General features: G+C 43.9%; 1 protein-coding gene across 6 annotated transcripts in view; it reads right to left on the bottom strand.

The window, feature by feature from the left end:
- SPIDR (scaffold protein involved in DNA repair) overlaps positions 1-22010 on the bottom strand; it is a 736772-nt gene that overhangs the window by 238879 nt on the left and 475883 nt on the right. For 4 of the 6 annotated variants that reach the window (XM_029591243.1, XM_029591246.1, XM_029591241.1 and 1 more), the window contains exons 9-10: positions 15218-15334; positions 13169-13382 (exon numbers count right to left, since the gene is read on the bottom strand). In XM_029591243.1, the coding sequence (XP_029447103.1) occupies positions 13169-13382; positions 15218-15334 (331 nt within the window). The remainder of the gene's footprint in view (positions 1-13168; positions 13383-15217; positions 15335-22010) is intronic. The other 2 variants (XM_029591244.1, XM_029591245.1) reach the window with 1 other exon arrangement.

Below are 22010 nucleotides of genomic sequence, written 5' to 3'. Positions count from 1 at the left end.
GCCAGGTACCTGTGACCTGGCTTGGCCACTGTTGGAAATAGGATACTGGGCTTGATGGACCCTCGGTCTGACTCAGTAGAACAAGCCAGATCCCAGCTCTGCTTCTGAATGATCTGGAAAAGAAAGGAGGAGGAGATAGCCCCCCCCCCCAAAAAAAAAACCCAAAAAACTATTTAATAGAACAATTATGGGTAGCATGGTGCTATATTAGTGAAACGGTGCATAGTGTTGTGTTAGAAAAGCAAACTTACAACAACGCACAATTAAACTCTGGAATTTGTTGCCAGAGGATGTGGTTAGTGCAGTTAGTGTAGCTGGGTTTAAAAAAGGATTGGATAAGTTCTTGGAGGAGAAGTCCATTACCTGCTATTAATTAAGTTGACTTAGAAAATAGCCACTGCTATTACTAGCAACTGTAACATGGAATAGACTTAGTGTTTGGGTACTTGCCAGGTTCTTATGGCCTGGATTGGCCACTGTTGGAAACAGGATGCTGGGCTTGATGGACCCTTGGTCTGACCCAGTATGGCATGTTCTTATGTTCTTAATATTTGTAGCAAATCAGAAGACTTTGATAGGTGCCACATAAAACAACAACAAATGATAGATCTCAAAATTGAAGAGTTTGTTTTAAAGAATGGATTATAGAAAAAAGAAAGTGCACAAAAATAATTGGCAATTCTGAGATCTACACACAGAAATAGAGGGCACACAAGGTGTGGGTGATGACTGTTTCTGTTAGTCCAACATTTTAGTTAGACTAATACAGCAACCATACGATAGAGCAGGAGTTCCCAAACTTTTTTTTTGAGGGGTGGGGTGGGGGGGGAGAGTAGACACCTTTTTAACCTCCAAATATTTCGTGAACCCCCACATGCTTCTCTTTTATTTTTATCTGCAATTATATGCCATATATAGAAAAGTTATTAATGTAATAACAATGAAATAATCATATGCACCACAGACTCATTCATAATATATAAAACTTATTAAATAATGCATACTGATATAAACAGAGGGACAGTGACATTTATACCTGCGCGTGGGTGCATGTGTGTGCGTTCACCAGCCCGCACCCAGGGACACAGCTTTTTTTTTTTAACAACATACATGCATATATGCGCACGTTATAAAATAGCCTGGCCGCACACATAGGTACGCTCAATTTTAAGTGGGCACGTGCCTCTGCACGCAAATCCCGCTTCTAATGCATAAATGGGGGGGGGATTTTACTAGTGATGTGCGCCATCATTGCCAATTTTCCATGTTTGTTCCCATTTCACCCAGTTAAGGAATAGGTCTTCCAAACCCCCCTAGTTTAATAGCCTTTCTTCCCCCCCTGTTTGCCCTGACCCTTAAAATCCCACTGTTCTGCAAATTTTTTTGTTTTATTATTTACATGTCATCCACAGTAGAAGTAAAGTTACAGGGTGGGGGACCACGGTGCATATAGGCTTGCTAAGTATTTTTGTGGAAATTTGTCGTTAAAATCCCAGAACGCCTATAAACCACCGAGACCATGCCCATGCTCCCACGCTTTTTGAGAAGTTCCCCGATGTGCACAAAGTGGCATTTAAATATGTAACTAGGAGGCTTTAAAAATCTGCTTGGCACGCACGAGCCCAACATATTACCACATCCCCTAATTTTGGCGTGCATCGGTCTTTTAAAATTCACCTTTAAATGTGCAAGAATGTACTCATATTCAGTGCATAGTGTAGCTTCATTGCTAATATCAGTCCTTTCATAGGATTGGTGGGCAGTCTTTATGTAAGAAAGTGTCATATGGTGCTACCCATCACCTAATTGGGCACACCGTATGTGATGCTGTAAGCAAACCATTCCATATTAATGTATATTTTACTATTTTATGCATCTTATTTCTGTTTTATTATGTTTGTTTTACTGGAATCCATGTTGAGCAATATGGAAATTGCAGAATATAAGATGGTTTAAATAAAGTAAGCTATAGGCAGCCACACAGCTGGATCTATCTAGATCTGGAGTGACTGGGGGAAATAGTCTGGTGGAGGAAGAGAGAGAGAAACTGGCAGGGTGGAAGAGAGAGACAGACTGATGGAGATCAACTGGTGGGGGGAGAGAGAGACTGACCAGCAAGGACTGATGGAGTGTTAGGGAAGTGGACCCTTGGGCTGTGATGCGATTGACGCAGCCTAGGGAGTGAACCCCTTAGGCCCACACCACAGGGTCTTCAAGTTCTGGCATGTGCTGTGAGTATGCCTAAGGGGATCGGCAGGAAGAGCATGGTGGTGGTGTCCTTGCCATAGCGATGGCATCATCATCATTGGAGCTATCCTGGGGTAAGTGTGGCTGATCTCGGGACCTTCCCACAGCTGGCCAAACGTAGCAGTACCTCCCCCTTCTAAGCCCCCTCCCCAGGTTTCTTGGCTTTACGTTTCTGGTGAAATTGTTGGTAAAAAATTAGCACCATCAGGGGGGGCTTGAAGATTGGATGCAGACTCCTATGAGTTTTCTGCTGGTCCGAAATGTTTCCAGGAGATCAAGTATTTGACTTGGTTCTGTCATCTCCTACAGTCTAATATCTCTTGCACTTCAAACTCTGTGTCCCCCTCAGATAACATTTTCATGGTTTTGGGAGGTCGTCATGATGGTAAGGAGAGAATTTAAGAGTTTTAGCAGCAAGACATGAAACACATTGTGTACTTTCAGCATGGGTTGTAACTTCACCTGAATCACTACGGCTCCAACCTATCGTAGAATGGGAAAGGGCCCAGTGAACCTGGGTACAAATTTAGTTGAGAGTATATTAATTTGTAGATTTTTGATTGCTCAACCAAACTAGATCTCCTGGTTTAAATTGCAGGGCTGGTTGTTGTTTCTTATCTGCCTGCTTTTTGAAAAGGTGGGCTGCCTTGCTGAGCAGTTGATTGGTCCTTTGCCAGAGGTTCTTGAGATCCTGACTTGCAGTATTGGCTGCTAGGCAGGGTTCAGAGAGCGGGACGGGAGAGGGACCCAAGGGTGTTTGCCAAAGACAGTTTGGAAAGGTGATGAACCTGTGGAACTTCCCATGTAGTTATGGCAGAATTCTGACCATGAGAAAAGAGTAGCCTAGTCATCCTGCCATTCATTGAAGTATAGTTCTTGAGGACTTAATTGATTCTGTTTGTCCATTTCCTTGCGGGTAAGCAGATATAAAGCCCAGACTGATTCCTAACTTTCTGCAGAGGTCCCTCCAGAAGCAGGCCATGAACTGAATGCCTTGGCTCGAAATGATGTTCCATGAAGGCGAAAGATATGTTGCACAAAGAGACAAGACAGCTCCGGTGTGGATGGCAAGCCAGAGAGTTGCGTGAAGCGAGCTATCTTCGAAAATCGATCCACCACAACCCAGAGGGAAGACTGTGACAAAGTCAGTGGACAGTTGGGTCCAAGGTTGTTCAGGTGCTGGCAATGGCTGTAACAGCTACCAAGGTTGAGCACATAAGCTCTTGTGCTGGGCATAGGTAAGACAAGATTCTACATAGTGTTTTACATTGGTCTCCTGGGGCCACCAATAGTGATAAAGGAGGAGTTTGAGGGTTCGGGCAACCCTAAGATATCCTTCAACACGAGAGTCATGGCTCCATTTGAATACATTTTCACCGAGTCGCTTGTGAACTACCATCTTACTGGATGGAACTTGTATTGCTGTTGTGGCAATTATCCTTGCTGGATCTAAAATATGGAGAGGAGGCTCTGGGATATCATCAGCCTGGAAAGAGTAGGAGAGAGTCTGTAACAAAGCTCAAAGTTGAAGTGATTGAAGAACAGTGACTATATGACATGCTGAGGGTTGAGGCATTGTGCCTGTTGTAAATACTCCAGGCTTTTGTGATTGGTGTAAATAGTGATTGGATGTATAGCTTCCTGTAGGAGATGGCACCATTCCTCTAGTGCAAGTTTCACAGCAAGCAGTTCCCGATAGTATAATTTTTTTTTGCTGTTGTAAACTTCTAGGAGAAAAAAGAGCATAGTAGAAGGGTCTCTTGGTCATTGTGTTGGATGAGGAGAGCCCCTACCCCATGGGTAGAGGCATTTACCACCACAATGAAAGGTTGAGCAGGGTCTGGATGCCTCAGACAAGGTCCCTGTGAGAATGCTCATTTGAGGGACTGGAAGGCCCAGATGGCCTCTTCCAGCCAGTGTCTAGTATCCATACCCTTCTTGGTAAGAGCAGTGAGGGGAACTGCAAGAGAATAGCAGCCAGGTATGAATTGTCTATAATAGAAAATGTGTCCCATGGGCTGAGGCCATTCCAGGATGGCTTTTACCTTTGTGGGTTCCATGTGAAACCTGTGCCGGGAGATGATTGAACCCAAGAAGGGAAACTCTTCCTGCTCGAACGTGCATTTTTCCAATTTCGCATATAGATGGTGTTCCCACAAATGCTGTAATACACTCCTGGTGTTGATTCAGTGAGTGGGAGAATATGAGAATATCACCACATGGGAGTGCAAAACATCCTGAAAGATCTCATTAACCATGTGCTGAAATACTACAGGGGCATTAAATAGCCCAAATGGCATGACCAAGTATTCGTAGTGGGCATTCCTTGTGTTAAATGCAGTCTTCCATTCACCTCCTTCACACGTATGCATATGAGATTATACTCTCCTTATAAATCAAGTTTGGTAAAAATCCTTGCTCCTTGTAGGCGATTGAAGAAGTCTGGGATAAGGGGCAAGGAATATTGGTTTTTCTTAGTGATGGCGTTGAGGCCTGAGAGACCTGTCTTTTTTTTTTTTTTTTTTACCAACCCAGAAAAAAAACCACCCCAGCTGGTAAGAAGGAAGGGCAGATAAAAGAAAATTTGGAAAGAGGCTTCATGTATTGTGACATGATAGTGGCCTCTGGAACGGATAGCAGGTATACCCTATCCTGCAGAGGTATCTTCCTTGACAGGAGATCTATAGGACAATAATAAGACCCATGTGGGGGAAGGTCTCTGCGCCTGGTGCTTGTTGAACACATCTGCATAAGCAGTGAACTGGGGTGGTAGGCCCAGCATAATCATAGCCACAGTGAAGGCAAATGGGAGCAGAGCTGTAGAGAGACATGTCTTGGCACACATAAGGCCCCAGGCATGCCAGATGTAATGTGTTCCAATCAATGACAGACGGGTTGGTGCAGTTGGAGCCAAGGTAGTCCCAGAATGATAGGTTGACTGCCTTAGGGATTACATAGGAGGAGAGAGTTTCCTTATGGAGAAGGCCCATCTGAAATGTGAGTGGCAAAATCATATAGGTAAACTGGCCTGGAAGAAGATCCCCTTAGACAGAGAACGTGATGACCACATTCTCCAGAGTACTTGTGAGTGTACCATGCTGGAGGACCAGTGATTCTTTAATAAAGTTCCCACCTGCTCTGGAGTAGAGGAAACTGTATCAACTGTATCAGCAGTTGTGGAGAGGAGGATATCCAACCTAGGGTTGCTTTTCCAACCAACTCTAGGTGTGGGAGTTTCCCTAAGAGCAAAGAGAGGCTAAGTGCCCTTGACTGAGCTTCCAGAAGAGGTGGTAAGGATGAAAACAGTAAATGAATTCAAAAGGGTCTGAGATAAACACTGTGGACTAGGGGATGGAAATGAAGAAAAGGGTGCATGGGGTATCCTACACAGAGCAGCAGTTGCTACTTTTAACAGAAGGCCTTGGGATTACTACCCATAACCAGTTAGCCTTGATGCTTGTGACGCAATTACAACATCTCCCTGTGCTTTAACAGTAGGGGTAAAAGAAGAATTGGATTCTTACAACAGCCAACACTGGGCCCTGACTTTTACAGTTTGGGATACTGATATGCAGACAGGAACAAAGCTCAGGATTCAGATGACAGACCATGCTGGGCCCTGACTTTTATGGTCCGGGGTACTGATATGCAGACATTAGGGATAAAACGTAGGACAGCTTCTTTGGCCAAGTCCAAAAGCAAAGCACATTCAAGCAGCATTGTCTAAATTATCATGAAGGCTCCTTACCCTAAATAAACATTGCTAACAATTTTGTAATGGGTTTGACAGTTGCTTGGTTTGGATAGTAATTATTGCTACCCTTAACAAAAAGCTTGGGGATAACCTGCATGGAGTGGCAGTTACTACCTATAACAGAATGCATGGGGGTAACCTGCACAGAGTAGCAGTTCCTACCATGGGAAGCTTGCTGGGCAGACTGGATAGACCATTTGGTCTTTTTCTGCTGTTACTATGGCTAGCGCAGCGCAGAAACAATCTGAGCTTTCGTCACCACTGTTTCTCTTCCTGAGAAAGTTTTGAACATCCCAATTGCATGGGTTCCTCAGCTGACTTCGGTTCCTGACTGGGCGGGGTCACAGGAGGGTGCTGGAATTAGGGGGCCAGCCGGATAGGCCGCTGGGAGGCCCTATATTCTTTAAGCCTGCTCTTGAAATCTCCAATCTACCCAGGTGGATAGAGCAAGCAAGGCATCCAAGGTGGATGGGACATTGTGGCTCACTAGCTCATCTTTAATCTGGCCAGAAGATGGCTATCAAGCTATCTTCTCCCCAATGTAATTCTGAAGCAAGAATATGAAACTGGATCATGTACTCTCCTACGGTGCAAGTGCCCTGTTGGATAAGAAGGAGCTCTGCTGCTATGGAAGAGGTATGGCCTGATTTGTCGAAAAAGAGGCAGAACTAGCGGAGGAACTCCTGTAGATCTTGGAGCTGGGGATCCTCAAGTGGGAGGGCCACGCAAGGGCCGTACCACTCAGGAGTGAAAGGATGTATGTTACCTTGGTTTGATCAGTAAGAAACAGGGCTGACTGGAGTTCAAAGTTAATCCTGCACTGGTTCAAGAAGTCTCTGCATTTCTTAGGCTATAACGGGGAGGCAATGGCAACTGTGGAATTGGCCTCAGAACCGCATGTGATGGAGCCGGCACAGGGCTGGCGATTGCATGGCATCCATTCTTACAGCCAGTCTTTAAAGCACGCTAGTTACCTGGTCCAGGATCCTTTACTACTGCTGGATGCTCTGGGTTAGTCCTGGGATGTCCTTAAAGGTGGACAGGTCTGCTAGGTCCATGGCCTCAGCAATCTGTTAGGGAATTGGATCCGTGGGCTGTGGTGTGGTTGACTCAGCCTAGGAAGTGAACCCTTCAGGCCCACACTGAAAGCTAGCATATGTACCCTGGGATGGGACTGGTCACGAGCTTCACCTTTACCAACCTCATTCCCTGTAGGTTGAGTCGTGTATGGCAATTTCTTATGAAGTGTGTGTGGGGGGTGCCCAAACTTTCTCCTCTCTCTCATATACACACGAACATATTCATTCTCACTCACACACATACATGCTTCCTCTCTCTCTCTCTCTCACACACACACACACACGCTCCCTCTCTCTTACACACACATGCCTGTAAAGCTTGTTGGAAATATGGACCCTTGTTACCAAGGGGTGGTTGGTGCTACCAAGTGAGCAAGCCCACTACTTCCATCCCATCAATTGGCAGGGAAACCTGTGATGTAACGGACTGGAACTTTGCCTATACCAACCCCATTCCCTGCAGGTTGAGCCCTTGGGGTCCAAGAGCCAAAAGAATTAAGTGGGTCCCTAGGACAATCCAAATATGTAGGTCCAGGCACATGTGGACTGAGGCAGGCAGCGTACAGCAGAGACAGTAGATAAGCTAGAGGTCAGGGCAGGTGGCAGGAACAACGGAACAGGCCAGAAGTAGGGGCAGGCAGCATACAAGTGAGGTCAGGTCCAAAGCAAGGGGATCAGGTCCAGGTGGCAGTCATGGGAAATCCAGATACAGGAAGTTAAAACCAGAGAATCAAGCTGAGGGAACAAGGCAAGGGGAAATCAGACAGACAGAGAAGGACCAGGCAAGGCAAGGGACCAATGAGACAAGGCACAAGCAGGAACAAGACAAGAACACAGGCAAGGCAAGGACTATGCAAGTGAAGCAACACACATTGGGACATAATATCAGGAGACCTGTTGCTGAGGAATCGAGTGGGAGTACTGGGCCATTTTAAGTAGTAGAAGCCAATGACTTCATCAGAGGGTACCGTGTGGGGGAAGTCTTGTTATGGTCCTTTTAATAGGCAGTATGCTGGCGTGCCCGCACCTATGAGGATGTTGGACAGGAGCTAGAAGGTGCCAGAGTGCTAGCAGCATCTGGACTACGCAGGCAGCCGAAGGCTGCGTCATCGTGTCAGCGCTGTGACTGAGCCAGCACCTAAAGAGTTGAGACATCATGGCGGCATTGGGGGTGAATGAGGCAGCTTGCGGGCTATAACCGTGCGCCATCGTAACAGTCCCCCCCCCCCCCCCGATTCCTGGGTCAAGCTTTTTGGGGAAACTTTGATGAAGTCCCAGATCACTTGGGGGACTCTGAGATTAGAGGCATGCTCCAATGAATTTTCTTCCATGCAATAAAGTACTGGAGCTTGTTCCGAACCATATGAGCATCAAGAATCTCCTTCAACTCATATTCAGCATTTTCCTCCCTATCGACCTGTGTAAATGTACAAGAGAACAAGGCTGGTTTCAATAATGAAATGTGGAAGACCGTGTGGATCCAAAGGAAAGGAGGCAAGCGGAGATTGTAGGCCACTGGGCCCAGTTGCCATATGATCTGAAATGGCCCAATGAAGCAAGGAGAAAATTTCATCAAAGGCATTTGTAGCCAAAGGCTTTTTGTATTGAGCCTGCTAATATTCCTGGTTGCAGAGAGGATGTGAGGCATCGCTTCTTGTCCGCTTGGGTCTTGTAATGGTTAGCCGCTTGGGTCAAGAGCTGATGAGTCTTTTGCCATAAGTTCAGAAGTTCTTGACCGGTCTGGTATTCGCCTGGCAAGTATCCACTGGTACCATTTGTATATAATTCATGCATCTACCTATTGTAATTATTTTATTACTATTACGCCTGTTTTATATTGCCATATATCTTACTTCAGTTGCTCTAGTTAAGCATTGTTAAAATTTTCTAATGGTCTTTCTTTAATTGAACGTTAATTGTAAAGCACTGCTGCTATTTTCTATCTGTTCTAGCACTGCTGCTGAAACTTTGTTTATATGTGAACCGTCATGATGTTACTAAACGAATGGCGGTATATAAAGAACCTCAAATAAAATAAAAATAAATCCAATGCTGGGTGAAGTTGGAACATGTGGATAGTATCCGAAGGCAATTTGGAAGGGTGATGACCTGACAAGGTTTATATGATTATTGTGGGCAAACTCGGCCTACGGGAGCAGAGAAGTCCAATTGTCCTGTCTTAAATTGACATAGACATGAAGGAGCGCCTCAAGTTACTGTTTTACCCTCTTGGTCTGTCCATTTGTTTGTGGGTAGGAGTCAGACATAAAATCCAGGGTGATCCCAAATTTTTGACATAAAGCTTTCCAGTAGTGGGCGGTAAACTGGAAATCCCCGGTCAAAAAGGATATGGCAGGTTAGACCATGCAGGTGGAAGTTGTGCTACAGAAACAACTTGGCCAGTTCAGGAATGGATGGGAGACCAAGCAGGGGAATGAAATGGGCAATCTTCAAGAATTTGTCCACCACCACCCAGATGGTGGTATTTCCGCTAGAAAGAGGGAGGTCGCAGACAAAGTCTGTTGCCACATGTGTCCATGGCCTGTGGAGACTGGCAGCAGTTATGACACCCCCCCCTCTCCCAACATGGATGGCACATGTTGGGCAGGACGCCACATAGAGGTGCACGTCAGTTTTTAACTGAGACCACCAATAGTGTCATACTAAGAGTTCCAGAATCTGAGTGATGCCAAGATGACCAGAGAGATGGGGGTCATGCGCCCATTCCAGTAACTTTTGAGGCACGCATTGAGGTACCATGGTCTTCCCTGGGGGGACCATAAAGGCAGTTGCAGTCACAATTTTGGCAGGGTCAATGGTAGACTGTGGAGGATCCTGCATTCCGTCCGTGTCAAAGGACCAGGAGAGAGCTTCTGCCCAGCGGGGTTCTTGTCAGCCAGATAATATAGTTCAAAATTGAACTGACTAAAGACCACTGGAGCTTGTCTAGTGTTGAGTCTCTGGGCTTTGGCTATGTGCTCCAGGTTTTTGTGGTCCATATAGATGGTCACCGGAAATTTAGCCCCTTTTAGGGGGCATCGCAATGCCTCCAAGGCCATCTTAACCACTAGAAGATCACGGTCTCTTAATCGTGTAGTTCTCCACCGATGAAAATTTTTGGGAGAAGTATGAGCAAGTCACCAGAGTATCGTTATGGTTATGCTGCAGGAGGACAGCGCCCACCCTAGGGGTGGACACATCAAACTCCAAAATGAACGGCTTGGAAGGATGGGGATGGTGGAGGTAAGAACCCCATGTAAACTCTTTCTTGAGTAATTCAAAGGCCTGAATGGCGGTCATGGGCCAATTCTTTGTGTCTTCTCCCTTCTTCGTTAGGGCAGTAAGTGGCACAGCCAGCAAGGAGTAATTAGGAATAAACTGCCTATGACAGTTGGCAAAATCCAAGAAGTGTTGCACAACTATAAGCTCTACTGGATGTGGCCATTCGGTGATGGTCTTCACTTTGGTGGGATCCATACTGAGCTCTGTAGGAGAAATGTTGTTCAAAGATGCAATTTTCCAGCTTAGCACAGAACCTGTACTCATGAAGTCTCTGTAGGGCTTGCTTCATATGGCCACGATGCTCTGACAAGTCCCAGAGAAAATCAAGATGTCATCCAAGTAGACAACCACATGGGAATAAAGTAGGTCCCGAAAAGTCTCATTCATTGTGAACTGAAATATCGCTGGGGCGTTGCACAGCTTGAAAGGCATTACTAAGTACTCATAGTGACCATTGAAGGTGTTAAAGGCAGTCTTCCATTCACCACCTTGACGAATCCTGATTAGATTACAGGCTCTTCAAAGGTCCAACAGTGCAGATTTGGGTGCCTCCAAGATCAAAGGAAGCAGGTAGAGGTTTTTTTCTTGTGATGGAACTGAGTCCCTTGTAATCAATACAGGGGCAAAGTGAACTGTCCTTTTTGATTAACGAAGAAGCAGCCTGCCCCAGAAGGCAAGGAAGATGGGTGGATAAATCCATGGTCCAAGTTTTCCTTGAAGTAGAGGCTCATTGCCTGAGTCTTGGGGGCCAATAGCGGGTACACCCAACCTCGGCGCAGGATCTTGCAGGGAAGGAGGTCAATGGCACAGTCTAACATCCGGTGGGCCCGTTTCTTGGAGAAGACATCAGTGAACGTTGCGTATTGCGGCGGAAGTCCAGGTAGGGTGACCGAATGGTAGAGAGGCACTTAGCCTGGCAGGGAGGTCACCAATGGGCCAAGTCCAGGATTCCTAGTCAATGACTGGTTGATATAATTGAAGCCAAGGAAGGCCCAGGATGACAGGGTTCACAGCACATGGAATCACTTATAGAGAGATGGTCTTGCTGTGGAGAACCCCAGTCTGAAGGGTGAGAGGCATGATCACTTCAGTGAGGTGGCCTGGGAGAGAGTCTTCATAGACCAAAGTGATGGTCACCGGTTGCGGTAGCATGGTGAGTGAACTAGAACCTGGACTGGTTGAGACCTTGGGTTCCAGGGACCGGCAGGACCTAGGTGGGTCCCTAGGGCAATCCAGGCAAGCATGGGTTGAGGCAGACAGCGTATAGCAGAGATGGTAGACAGGCTAGAGGTCAGCGCAGGCAGCAGACAATATGAACAAGGAACAGGCCAGAGGTCAGGGCAGACAGCATACAAGTGAAGTTGGGTCAGAAGCAAGGGGTCAGGGTCCAGGTAGCCGTCAAGGGAAGTCCAGATCCAATGCTGAGGTCAAAACCAGAGTATCAAGCTGAGAGAATAAGGCAAAGGGAAATCAGATAGACAGGCAAGGACTGGGCAAGGCAAAGGACCAACAAGGCAAGGCACAAGCAGGAAAAAGACAAGGCACAGACAAGACAAGAACACAAGCAAGGCAAGAACTAAGCAAGGGAAGCAACATGCACTGGGACATAAGGACGCCAGGAAACCTGTTAAGGCATCGAGGGGGAGTACTGGGCTATCTTAAATAGTGGAAGCTTATGACATAATCAGAGGGCACCACGGGGATTTCCCACCATGTTCCCTTTAAGAGACAGTGCACTGAGCACGCATGCACCTATGAAGACATCGGGCAGGAGCCAGAAAGTGGTGGCGGCATGCAGGCAGCATTGCTGGAGACCGAAGGCTGCATCAGCGCTGCGACTGCGCCGGCACCTGAGAGCTGGGACATTGTGGCAACGATAGGGGTGAGTGAAGCGACTTGCAGGTCCCATAGTGAGCACCGCTAATCGTAACAATACTCACATACATGTACATGCGTGCATACATGCTCCCCGCTCTCTCATTCACACAGGCTCACACACTCTCTATTTCACCCAGGCCTCTCCCTCTTTTTTTTCCTGGAATCTGTAGGGGTCCCATGGCCGCCTCCTCACTTAGGCTGCCAGTGGGATGGGTATGATGGCAGCTCCATTGCCTCCTCCATTCTTTAGCCACCAGTGAGATGGGGTGCGCCGACGGCTCCCACGGTTCCTTCATCCTTCAGCCACTGGCGAGATGAGGTTCGCCAGCGGCCTGTCAGGCTTTTTCTTAGTGTGGAATTTATTGTCTTCTCACCATAGCTTGTAGACCCCCAGTTATGGTCTGGCAGAGAGAACCACAGGTTGGGAATCACTGCTATAGAGTGTTATACAAACTGTTCATGTGACTATCCCCATTTCTCTCTCAGACTGGTTGAGCCCTTTGCCTTTTTTAAAATTTATTTTCTACTTTTCATATCTAACTACTGGAAAAGAAAATGGAACTTTTCACATAAACAGACTTTCTGAAAATAGCTTCTGTTCTGAATTGAGCATTATGTTTAAAACTTTTAAGTAAATAAATGGTAGATATGAAAGAATTTTTTTTGCTTTTTAACATCACATGTTGGTTACTGATCATACAGTGGTCCAGCAAACTGTATTTTATCCTGTGTTAGTTCTTGCGTTAAATTTCCCCACAAAAAGTGTTACCATGACATCCAGAAGCTGCATCACCTCCTGCAATTCATATCCGGGATGTGAAGATCAGAGCAGTCAGTACTTTTGTTTTTGTTATGGCTCTGCAGCATCTGGTTTATTACAATAGTGATAAATTCAAATAACTTCACAACAGAAGGCAGTAAAGTTCACCTGATTAACTGCAGATTCCTGGTTTGCTCTGTCTTTGGTACTATTTAAATTGAATATCTGAGCCAATGATGTTGGTATTTTTCTTGCTACAAGTAACTTTTCTGGACACTGTGTTCTGTCTTTCATTTCCACATTTTCTTGCGAGATGATTTTCTGGCAAAAATAAGTATTCATGATTACAGGGATGCTCTCATCATGCAGGATTAGTTTCTGCCTGAATAAAAAAGAACAAGGGCATTAGGTAAGAGGTTTAGAACAAATTGCAAAACAAACAAGAAAAACCACCAAGTTTTTGCTAGCATTTAATCTAATTTAAGTTAAAAAAATGGCTAATTTATTATATTTATTGCTTAGATTAACATTCAAATTTTTCAGCACTTCAAGGCAGATTACATTCAGGTACCGTAAGTATTTCCCTGTCCCCAGAGGGCTTACAATCCAAATTTGTTTCTTATATTTATGCCGGTGTGTTCTGATTTGGTAAACATTCTGAATAGTCCCTTTTTTATTTCCATGCAAAGCTGTGTGTTATATGATTCCAAGTGATGCGTAATAAGTCACTTTGCAATAATCAACAAATCTAGTTAACAGGCAGAATAATGCCTGGCTATCAATGGCTATACCACTGTATATTTTTTATGTCATGTTATATCATAGAAGCTTGGCTCATTTTTAATATAGAAAACGGTAAACAAGGAATACAACTGAAACACAAAGATTACAATTTTCTATTGTCCAACATGAATAATAAAAAGAAATTTAGCAAGTTTGAAACAAGCTAGCATTATCCTAATTCATTAATGATTGTCTGTCAGTGAAATAGAGAGTTATAGGTTGGTAATAGGACACTAATTGCACACTGCAAAGTCTTGGATTAAATGTCAGACTTCAGGAATGTTTTATAAGAATAGAGGAAATTAGACAAACTATAGCCAACACTATGCTTTGTTTTTAAGAGAGCGAGGGAACATCAAACAGTTTTTCTTCAACCCTGATAATACACAAAACATTCAGCAAAGAATTTGTAATTTTTTTTTTTTTGGGAGAGGGGAGAGAAGAAGGTGAACAAAGCTGACCACACACTAATGCTAGACACTTTAAAAAATATATATTTATTAAATTTGATATCATGCTCCATTAAATACAGATTTGAAAGACAGGAAAAGAAAATGCATTAAAGCAAAACAATTTACACAATTCGAAATAAAAAGAAACTTTCCTAGTATCTCTCTCTAAGCTCACAAATCTAAAGGGGTTCCCCATACAGAGTAAGAGGCTAATCTTCAATAAAAAGATTAAGAAGCTAAAAACAAAAAGCAAAAGCAATGTCCCATGTCAATATTTATCATAACCCATAACACCTGTAACCTTGAGATATTACTTCATGACATAAAACTGGACCCCACAATCATATTAATGGTATCTCCACCATCAAGGAAATGCCTTAAGCTGTAACTCTTGGGCTAAAGTCCTCACTGAGGAGTCCAAGGGCACACTTTGATGTCCTCCTATACATTACACGATTCCCTCTTAGGGAAGTAGGGGGGTGCGAGAGAAGAGAAATTTCTCTCCAAGGTCCTGAGCATCATTATAGTCTTTAATATCCACAGTAATAATCAAGCTGGACTCAGGATACAGTTCTGACATAACTTTACAGATAGTTGAATGTAAGGCGATGTTTTTTATGTAATGATGTCTTTGTGCTTTGTTTTTATTTTGTTATATATCTTTTACACTTAATTTTATGAATGTTTTATTGTACATTGCTTCGGCCATTATTGTGTTAAGTGATTAATAAATCCTATTAAATGGAAAAAAAAAAAAGAAAGAAGGTGAAATGAATGACAATTTACAAATTTACAAATTTACATTCCATTGCATAATCCTCTTCCCAAAAATCTATGATTCCGTACTGATGCTTTAATCTGATCTTTTGTTTCCAGGGCCCATCCCAATTTCAGGAGCAGTTTTGGCGTATCCTCTCAAAATGGTGGACATGATACTGGAATTAAGTTTGGATGGCATAACTCAAAGTCTCATTTCTCATACCTTAATCCAGAAGTCTTGAATAGACGACTTAAGTCTTTATTCTGCCTCCTCCCAGAATATCCTGATGATATGTTGGGATGGGTGCCACAATTCTCCTTACTTCCTACTTCTCTCCTCCTTCCAGGAAAAAAATGAAAATTCATTCCTCTGGCTTTACTGTGGCAGGGTCACTTGAACTCTCTGGCCCAGAGATTTCTCTGGAGAAACTCCCATCCTGATGATGGTAGGTGAATTCCTCTGGAAAGGGCAATTTACGTAGCAACCAAAATAAAACCAGACTCCAAAAATCCAACAAAAAGTAGGTATAGTGGATGAAACATTTGTCAATCAAACTTCACAAAAACGGAAACAACCTACCCTTAAGCAACAGGAAAGAGAAGTACTCATTTCTACCGTACAAATTCCAGACTTTAAACCATAAAGGTCCAAAGGTCTTCTTTCCCAACAATAAGAACATAAGAAAATGCCATGCTGGGTCCGACCAAGGGTCCATCAAGCCCAGCATCCTGTTTCCAACAGAAGCCAAACCAGGCCACAAGAACCTGGCAATTACCTAAACACCAAGAAGATCCCATGCTACTGATGCAATTAATAGCAGTGGCTATTCTCTAAGTAAACTTGATTAATAGCCGTTAATGGACTTCTCCTCCAAGAACTTATCCAAACCATTTTTGAACCCAGCTACACTAACTGCACTAACAACATCCTCTGGCAACAAATTCCAGAGCTTAATTGTGCATTGAGTGAAAAAGAATTTTCTCTGATTAGTTTTAAATGTGCTACTTGCTAACTTCATGGAGTGCCCCTGGTCCTTCTATTATCCAAAAGTGTAAATAACCGATTCACAGCTACTCGTTCAAGACCTCTCATGATCTTAAAGACCTCTATCATATCCCCCCTCAGCCGTCTCTTCTCCAAGCAGAACAGCCCTAACCTCTTCAGCCTTTCCTCATAGGGGAGTGGTTCCATTCCCTTTGTTATTTTGGTTGCCCTTCTCTGTTCCTTCTCCATTGCAACTATATCTTTTTTGAGATGCGGCGACCAGAATTGTACACAGTATTCAAGGTGCAGTCTCACCATGGAGCGATATAGAAGCAATATAACATTTTCCGTTTTCTTAACCATTCCTCTTCCTAATAATTCCTAACATTCTGTTTGCTTTTTTCACTGCTGCAGCATTCTGAGACAACAATTTCAAAGTGGAAACCTAACATTGTGCAACTAAATCAAGGGTTATTTTGCCCTATATATAACACCTTGCACTTGTCCACATTAAATTTCATCTGCCATTTGGATGCCCAATCTTCCCATCTCTCACAGTCCTCCTCCAATGTTTCACAATCCCCTTGTGATTTAACTACTCTGAATAATTTTGTGTCATCTGCAAATTTGATAACCTCACTCGTATTCCTTTCCAGATCATTTATAAATATATAAAAGCACCAATCCAAGTACAGATCCCTGAGGCACTCCATTGTTTACCCTTTTCCACTGAGGTATTACTTATGGTAGATCTTCACCTTCATCCCTGTCTTTTCTACAGATGCCTTTGTGGGAATCTTCATTTACTGCCAGCGCTATGAAGGAGTTATGTAGTGGTATTGTTTGGGGCAATGTGTCTCTAGCTCACAGAGCATATCCTACCTGACCCTATTATAATTCATCTGCTCCTTGATTTTGGGATCATTTATGGGAGCAAAGCAGACTTGGTAGACTCTGTAAATGGGAGGTAGGCAAATTTAATTCTAACCCATTCTGACTTGTTGCACAATTTCCATCCCCAGTCCAGAAAATTGGACAAAGATAGGACAGTATCGTAGTCTCCAGATTTCTCTAAAAACTGCTGCTCCACAGTTATTATATGTACTTCTCCCATCATCTCCACTATTTTTATTTCTGTTCCATTAAAGCAAATCTAACTCTTTAAAACTTCTAATTATAACCATTAGAAAATGGTCTTGTATTTATTTGCCTTAATGAGCAAGGTTATGGAAGATCCTTCCCGCTTCACTGAGGGTCCATATAAGAGAAATAAGAAATGGGGAGAGAAGCATTTGCTAGCCAACAATAAGGACAAGAAAAGAACAGCAGAGCTATGATTGTAAAACATGTCATAAATTGGATTAAGTCCTACCGTGTTTCCCCGAAAAGAAACCCTACACCGAAAATAAGCCCTAGCTTGAGTTTTCAGGATTTTTGGAGTGGGCTGGAAATATAAGCCCTACTCCAAAATAAGCCCTAGGCCCACCACGGGAAATTTGGTTTTCCCGCGGTTCGGGCTGATTTTATTTCGGCTGCCCCCCTTCCCGAAACGATATCCGAAACGCGCTCCAACCCTTCAAATTTGGTTAATTACAATGGGGTTGTAAAAACAAAACAAAAAAAAAACCAAACCAAAAACCCACCCAAACCCAAATCTGTTACATTTTTTTGAAAGGATGAATGAATAAACATGTGGATAAAGGTGAAGTGGTAGATGAGGTGCATTTGGATTTTCAGAAGCCATTTGACAAAGTCCCTCATGAGAGGCTTCTAAGAAAACTAAAGAGTCATGAGATAGGTGGTGATGTCCTTTTATGCATTGCAAACTGGTTAAAAAACAGGAAACAGAGTGGGATTAAATGGTCTGTTTTCACAGTACAAAAAGGTCAACAGTGGAGTGCCACAGGAATCTGTACTTGGCTCAGTGCTCTTTAATCTACCTTATAAATGGCCTGTGACCGACGGCCCGCAAATGCGCAGTAGAGCGCAGCTCTACTGCGCATGTGCGGGCAAGGATGTCGATCAGAAAAAAAAAATGGCGGTGGGGCCGCAGGAGCGGGAGGAGAAGCAGCGGCGCCGCGCGCGCGCGCGCGGTGCCGCTGCTTCTCCTCCCCAGATCTGCCGGCAGATCTCGGGGGGGTGTCACTCCCGCGCCCCCCCCACCGAGATCTGCCGGCAGGAGCGGGAGGAGAAGTAGCGGCACCGCGCGCGCGCGGTGCCGCTACTTCTCCTCCCCAGATCTGCCGGCAGATCTCGGGGGGGTCACTGCCGCGCGCGCGGGAGTGACCCCCCCCCCCGAGATCTGCCGGCAGGAGCGGGAGGAGTTAATGGAGCCGGGTGAGGGTTGCGGGAAGTCGCGCTTACGGCGCCGGGAGGAAATGGAGGTGGGTGAAGGGAGGGAGGGAGAGGGGGACTGAGTGAGTGGGAGGGAGAGGGGGACTGAGTGAGTGGGAGGGAGGGAGGGAGAGGGGGACTGAGTGAGTGGGAGGGAGGGAGAGGGGGGACTGAGTGGGAGGGAGTGAGGGAGAGGGGGGACTGAGTGAGAGGAGAGGGAGGGTGGAGAGGAGTGGGTGGGGGAGGGGGGTGGTGAAGAGGGAGGGGGAGGTGAGAGACAGAGGGATGTAGCCCGTTTTAACGGGCTTTACGGCTTGTATATTTATAAATGATCTGGAAAGGTGTACAACTAGTGAGGTGATCGAATTTGCAGATGACACAAAATTATTCAGCGTAGTTAAATCACAAGGTATTGGGATAAATTGCAGGAGGATCTTGCCAGACTGGAAGATTGGGTGTCCATATAGCAGATAAAAAATATAATGTGGACAAGTGCAAGGTAAGGCATATAGGGAAAAATAACCTATGCTGTAGTTACATGATGTTATGATCCATATTAGGAGTTACCACCCAGGAAAAAGATCTGGGTATCATAATTGATATTAAATTGAAATCATCAGTTCAGTGTGCTTTAGCAGTCAAAAATCAAACAGAATCAGGCCGATGCAATATGGGCGCGTAGAAAACGGGCACTCAATGCTGGGCACTCGCTTTCCTAATGCGCGCCCAGCCTCCTCTCCTGGGCGCACAATCCAATATTTAAATGAGGGGTCACACTAAAAAAGAGGCGCTAGGTAAAACTGTGCATCCCTAATGCTTTCTCAGCATCAGGTGCCCAGGAGAGGTGGCTGTCAGTGACAGTTAAGAAAATGGACGTTCAATACAAGCGTCCGTTTTCTCCCGCTACCGGCACAATATACACGCACAAGATACACGGCCTGGACTGCATATCTTGTGAATGTATACTGGGCGCCCAGAATTTTTTTTTTTTTTTTTTAACCTTGATCTACTTTCTGTGGTTCCTCCTATTTAGTATCAAGACTATACTAAGGGGAGGAATCACAAAAAGCAGGATTTTTTGTTTTTTCCAATGAGCCCTTGAGTGTGGCAGACCTTTATGCCAGCCCTAGGCATATGCATTCGGCTGAGTGCACTATATTGCGTCAGCCTGAATGTTAGGAATTATTAGGAAAGGAATGGCAAATAAAACTGAGGATGTCATAATGCCTCTGTTTCGCTCCATGGTGAGACAGCATCTTGAATACTGTATGCAAATCTGGTTGCCGCATCTCAAAAAAGATTCAGATACACTGGAGAAAGTACAGAGAAGGGCAACCAAAATGATAAAGGGCATGGAACGGTTCCCCTATAAGGAACAGCTTAAGGGGTTAAGGCTGTTCACCTTGGAGAAGAGACGGCTGAGGATGGATATGATAGAGGTGTACAAAATCATGAAAGGACTTGAATGAATAAATGTGAATCTTTTGTATAATACAAGGACTAGGGGGCACTCCATCAAGTTAGCAAGTAGCACATTTAAAACAAATTAGAGAAAATTCTTTTTCACTCAACGCACAATTTAGCTTTGGAATTCATTGCCAGAGGATGTGGTTAAGGAAGTTATCAAATCTGTTTAAAAAAGATTTGGTTAAGTTCCTGGAGGAGAAGTCCATAAACTATTAATCAATAGGGAATAGCCACTGCTTGTTGCCGGAGTTAACATCATGAGATTTATTTAATGTTTGGGTATTTGCCAAGTACTTGTGACTTGAACTGGCCACTACTGGAAACAGGATACTGGGCTTGATAGACCCTTGGTCTGACCCAGTACGGCATATCTTATGTTCTTATGATATGGTTTTATGTAGCTGTGGTATTATATAACTTTCTTTTGTTTATATGATTTACTCTAAACTATTATTATTGTTTACTTTATTATATTGCAGTACCACTATGAGGCTGGCACCATAAATTTTCATTTACAACTAGCTGGTGATATTTCCTTTCCCAATTCACTTACTACAGTGATAGTACTTGGACAGTGTGCCATGCCTCAGAGTTGATGCTGAAAGCCTGCAATCACAGTCTCTAAATCCAGCCAGCGAGGCGTCACTGCTGCACAATGGCTTAGACTCCCTCTCTCCAGAGGCTGTGAACATTACTTCTGCAGCATCCCAGCAAACTGATATTAAAAAAAAATTCCATAATGAATGCCTCCTATAGTTGGTGAAATATGTGAGCTTTTGATCTCGTGCATGTCCTCATTTCAAAAGTGAGAGTACAGAACTAGGAAGGAAGCATATGTATTCTTGATCCTTGCTGTCATATCTGAAGAAGAGACATAATTTGGATTTTGTATTATTTAATATTTATACAAAATTTTGTACACTGTCATTACTTAGCCTATTACTGTATATTGCCATTTTGTATTTTTGTAAGCTGCCCCAACTTGTCCTTTGGTGAGCAAGGTATAAGCTGAAATAGAAATACAGCTGTCGGAAGGAGTGGGCAAGATGGGTGGCCGCCTGAGATGCCACTGAGCCATGCTGGCTAAAGAATTCACCACTGATCTTAACTCTAGGGCACTGCTTTATAGCTGCGCTACAACACTGGGACCAACTGGCCAACCACATCTTTACAGGGTGTCCTCCTATCCACACCAAATGTTCAGGATATGTCAGGTCTATGAGGATCCTGCAAAGAGTATATTTTTTTGAATGGGGGTAGAATCAATTAATATGTGCACATAGGCACCTCCTGGAAAGTAAACGCCATTAGTTCTAGTTGGAATTTCTAATTTCTGAGTCTTGTATACTTGTAATAACAATACTGCAGAAAGAAGACTACACTTCCTATAAGGCCTTGCTAGTTTCAAAGATCACATTTGTTCAAGTAGTATTTAATGTAGGAACTGATTCACTAAAATGCGATATCATTTTAATGCAAAAATGATTTTATTTATTTTTCTCTTTTTTCTATATCGCCTATCGTCAATCTAGGTGGTTTACAAATTTTCCATACATAAAAATTTTAAAATAAATAAAATACAATACCAATACAAAATAGTATAGGGTGGCCCATGGAAAAGTAGCCTGCCTCCAATGCACTGGTATTGGAGGCGGGCTACTTTTCCATGGGCCACACTGTATAAAACATACAACATGAATAAGAGACTCTTCACCTTCCCCTCTAGCTTCCCTTGCTGCTTATCTATTCAGCCCTCTCTCTTTACCTTTAGATAGCATTATAAGCCTCCTTAAAAAGTCAGATTTTTAGCATTTCCCTAAATAGCTTACACTCTCTCATTAGCCGTAACTCCTCCAGCATTGAATTCTAGAGTACTGGTCCTGCCACTGTAATTGCTTGTTCATGCACCATGTTCAAGCTAGCTTCCTTCACCTAGGCGGTCGCTAAAAGACCTTTATTCACAGACCATAATTCCCTTTGCGGCACATACCACCGTATTCTGTATCTCAACCATCCACTTTCCAGTTTACAGAGTACCTTATGTATTATTACTAACACTTTAAAATGGATTCTAAAAGATACTGGCAACCAATGAAGGTCCTTAAGTACAGACATAATTTGTTCATAACCTCCCCACTCCACATGGTACTCTGGCCATGGAATTTTGTAACAGCTGTAATGATTTAATCATGTTTTTTGGTAACCCTAGAAGACGTGAGTTACAATAGTC

Source organism: Rhinatrema bivittatum, chromosome 2 (genome assembly GCF_901001135.1).
Source record: "Rhinatrema bivittatum chromosome 2, aRhiBiv1.1, whole genome shotgun sequence".
In the NCBI taxonomy this organism is placed as follows: Eukaryota; Metazoa; Chordata; class Amphibia; order Gymnophiona; family Rhinatrematidae; genus Rhinatrema; species Rhinatrema bivittatum.
The sequence above is the reverse complement of the archived record's forward strand: the minus strand, read 5'-3'. Positions and strand labels throughout refer to the sequence as shown.